The following is a 3545-nucleotide window of genomic DNA, read 5'->3' on the forward strand; positions in this document are numbered from 1 at the left end:
AATTGTATGGGTGAAAAACATGTGTAGAAAAAGGATGGGTCAGTTCATGACATGTGGATAAATGAGAATCGATGAGAAGCTTAAGAAAATTTGGGTGGATGGTTTAGACTGGTGCTGCCTCAGGATAACCCAGGCTGCTTCGTAACCAGATAGCCGGTAGACCCCCTCTATATAGGGGACTTTATAGATGGAGGACCCTCGTAATGCATGATCATTGGATAGATATAATCAACAATCATTCTCAAGTCAAATTAAACTAGCCTATAAACCATATTTCTTTTACAAATTTTACAGTCAGAATGACCATTTTTTCTATAAAAATGAATCTAATTATCCAATTTAGCGCTAATTAGCAAGCTAAAAAGTGCCATGAATCGAAACCAAAGGAGTGAAATGGTGTGTAAAGTATGAGAAAATGATTTAAATACAAATAAGAAAAATGTTGTAATTACAATATACACAGACCAAAGCCAAATAATGATATGATTATGTCGATGAATCGGTGTTGGATCGAGAGAAATTTGGAGTTGTCAAACATGCTTGCAACGCCCTTTCGAGGTTATTTACAATTTCAGTCATTGTTGGTCTATCTCTACCTTCTAATGTAGTACAATCAGCTGCAAGATAACCTACATAGGACACTGCCTCTATCTCAAATGGTGTTGGTGGTGGTACTCTACCATCCAACACTCTATGAATCTCATCTTGTACTATATATGGCACCACAAAATCAACCACATTCCTCGGTACACCATTCTCGTTCTTGTGAATCGCCTTGTAACCTGACAACAACTCTAGCATCATTACTCCAAAACTATACACATCACTCTTTGTTGTCAGTTGTTGCAATCTGTAGTACTCAGGGTCCATGTAACCCACCGTCCCTGCTGCACGCAAAGAAAGGTGTGATTCGTCCTCTTGTGGTCCCATTAGGGACAGTCCAAAGTCAGACACCTTGGCGTTCCCATTGGTGTCGAGTAATATGTTGGATGACTTGATGTCTCGGTGGATGACAGCTGGGACTGCGTACTCATGGAGGTACTCGATCCCACGGGCTGCGTCCAAAGCTACCTTGATCCTAGCAGTCCATGATATTAGTGATGAGGTCTCAAGCTTGTGAAGATGGTCATGGAGAGTGCCATTGTTCATGTACTCGAAAACCAAGACACGTTCGTTGTTGTCTTCACAATAGCCATATAGGGTAACGAGGTTCTTGTGATTGAGTCGAGACAGAAACTCTAGCTCATTGAGGAATGCACTGTCTTTGTCCTCTTGTCTATACTTTGAACCACCAGCATAGGAAGATGAGGCTGAAGCTTCTGCCCTTTTTATGGCTACTTCTCGACCATCATCTAGTGTAGCATGATAAACAGAACCAAAACTTCCTGTCCCGATTTTGTGCTCTTCAGAGAAGTTATTTGTCACTTGAAGTAACAATTGCAAGGAAAATTCTTCCAAGTGACCCCCATTTCCCATACTAAGGAATTTACTTGGTCTTTTCTCCAAGATTGATGGCTGAGGACCTAATTGATCTTGAACTTGAGATGTCTGGCTGCCTTGCTGTGGAGGTGTCCCAGCCTCATCAAGACGGCCAGAGTCGTGTACTCTGCATCCTCTACTCTTGCAATACTTGAGAAACAGTATAACAAGAACACTCAACATCATTAAGGACCCAACACAACCTACCACTAGAAACACCACATTTCTCGTGCTCCACTGAGATGGCGCTGGCGTTGGCTGTGGGGATAATGGCGATGGCGAAGGACCTGACCCGTTAACAATTGGGGGATTCTGACCAAATCCTGGCCAAACACAATGTTCACATATCATTAGTTCTTGACCACAAAACCTAGCATAGTTACCTAAAGGTGCACAAGGACATGAAGTGGTACATGGTCCTGGAACAACTTGTACACCATCATAGACTACTGGATTTGAATTGAAAATCTCATTTCCCCAACAGAACAATGAATAATTTGAGGTCTCAATGCCACAAAAAATATCTTGTTTTGCTTCTAATGTTTCAAAAGATATATCACTCAAATTTGAAGGTAGACTAAAACCATTTTCACCCCAACAAACAACTTTCCCATCAACCTTCAAACCACAACCCCTATCATCACCTAAAGCAAGAGATTTGAATTGGTCAACAGGCTTTTCTCCTACCATATTTCCCCAACAATCCAAACTACCATTCATGGAGATGGCACAAGCATATTGAGAACCAGCTGCAATTTCACTGTAATTACCTACAGGAACAGCATCAGTAACATTTCTATAGCTTCCTAGACATTGAATTTGTCTCAATGGCAACAACCCACAAACGAAATCTTCTCCAACAGCAAGATTTGAAGTTATCAAACTGTTATTTGATGAACTAAATTCACGCCACTGCCAACATTGAAGCCTATTAGTTCCATTAACAATTCCACAAACATGGGAATTTCCAGAATCAAGATTTGTAAGCAATGGACCAATATAAACCCTTTTATAATTCAAATCAGTCCCATTATCTGAAAACCTCCAACACACCATGATTGAATTAGAAGAAGAGGTTAACCCACAAAGGAAACCATTTCCACCCACAATTCCAGTGAAGGAAACAGAAGGGTTTAAAGGGATTTGAATACCCTGAGGGAAACTAGTACAATTGAGAGATGATTGTTGGGGATATAAGGAAGAAGAAATCAATGCACAAACTAATGTTTGATTAGAAGTTTTGGAAATGGCAATAGTGGAAAGTGAAGAAATGGGTTGGAAAGAAAGGGAAAAAATGAAAATTAAAGAAAAGAAAAAGTGAGTTTTTTGAGCAAGAATGGCCATAGAAATGGTGAGATGAAAGATGCTTTCATGGTGTTTTTAGAAAAAAAGGGGATTTTTGTCAATGAGATGTTCGAAGTACAAGGTTTAAGAAGAGATGATTTGGAAGAAGAATCAAAGTAAAGGAAAACGCGGATTTAGAAATGGCATATAGTGAGGACTGAGGACCAAAGACCAAGTCCCTTCATACGAAATTTGGAAAATTAATGGGCAAAGGGCCCATATGCCTTCTTGAAAATCTTCACTCAACACCTCTGAACATCATGTATAAATTATTAATTTCATGTTCGACCTAATAGCATATTTATTAAATTTAAATACACTATCACATATGATATAACAAGTGTAATAAAAAGCTTGCAGAAGTAGTATCCAAAATATCTCTAAACTTAACAAAAATTTAAAGGTGTATTTCACTCAAGTTGCAAAATAGATGTATTTAAATTCAGTTAGTCAAGTAAAAAAAGATATTTTTTAAGGTTGTTAATAATTCAAAGTTCAAATTAATAATTCGCACGGAATTAAAGAGTGTTTTAAATACTTTTCTCTCCATAATTTGATGTATTTGGTATGAAGTAAATATTTCCTTGAAAATGTTAAGTTAGAAACAAATACATTTCTTACTTATTTTTTAGCGTTGGATGAATAAGCAAGTAAATATTACTTGAAGACCATTTATATATTATCTACTAAAACTGTATGGAGACAGGATGAAATAGATAGTG

At 37.9% G+C, this 3545-nt stretch overlaps 1 protein-coding gene across 1 annotated transcript; it reads right to left on the bottom strand.

The window, feature by feature from the left end:
- Positions 1–394: 394 nt before the first annotated feature.
- LOC101250181 (serine/threonine-protein kinase-like protein CCR4) lies at positions 395–3085 on the bottom strand. Its single transcript, XM_004250362.5, has one exon. It carries the CDS (start codon positions 2821–2823, stop codon positions 487–489), a length of 2337 nt encoding a protein of 778 aa, XP_004250410.2. The 5' UTR covers positions 2824–3085; the 3' UTR covers positions 395–486.
- Between the last annotated feature and the right edge of the window lie 460 nt (positions 3086–3545).

The sequence above is a fragment of the Solanum lycopersicum genome, chromosome 11, assembly GCF_036512215.1.
Source record: "Solanum lycopersicum chromosome 11, SLM_r2.1".
Lineage (NCBI taxonomy): Eukaryota > Viridiplantae > Streptophyta > Magnoliopsida > Solanales > Solanaceae > Solanum > Solanum lycopersicum.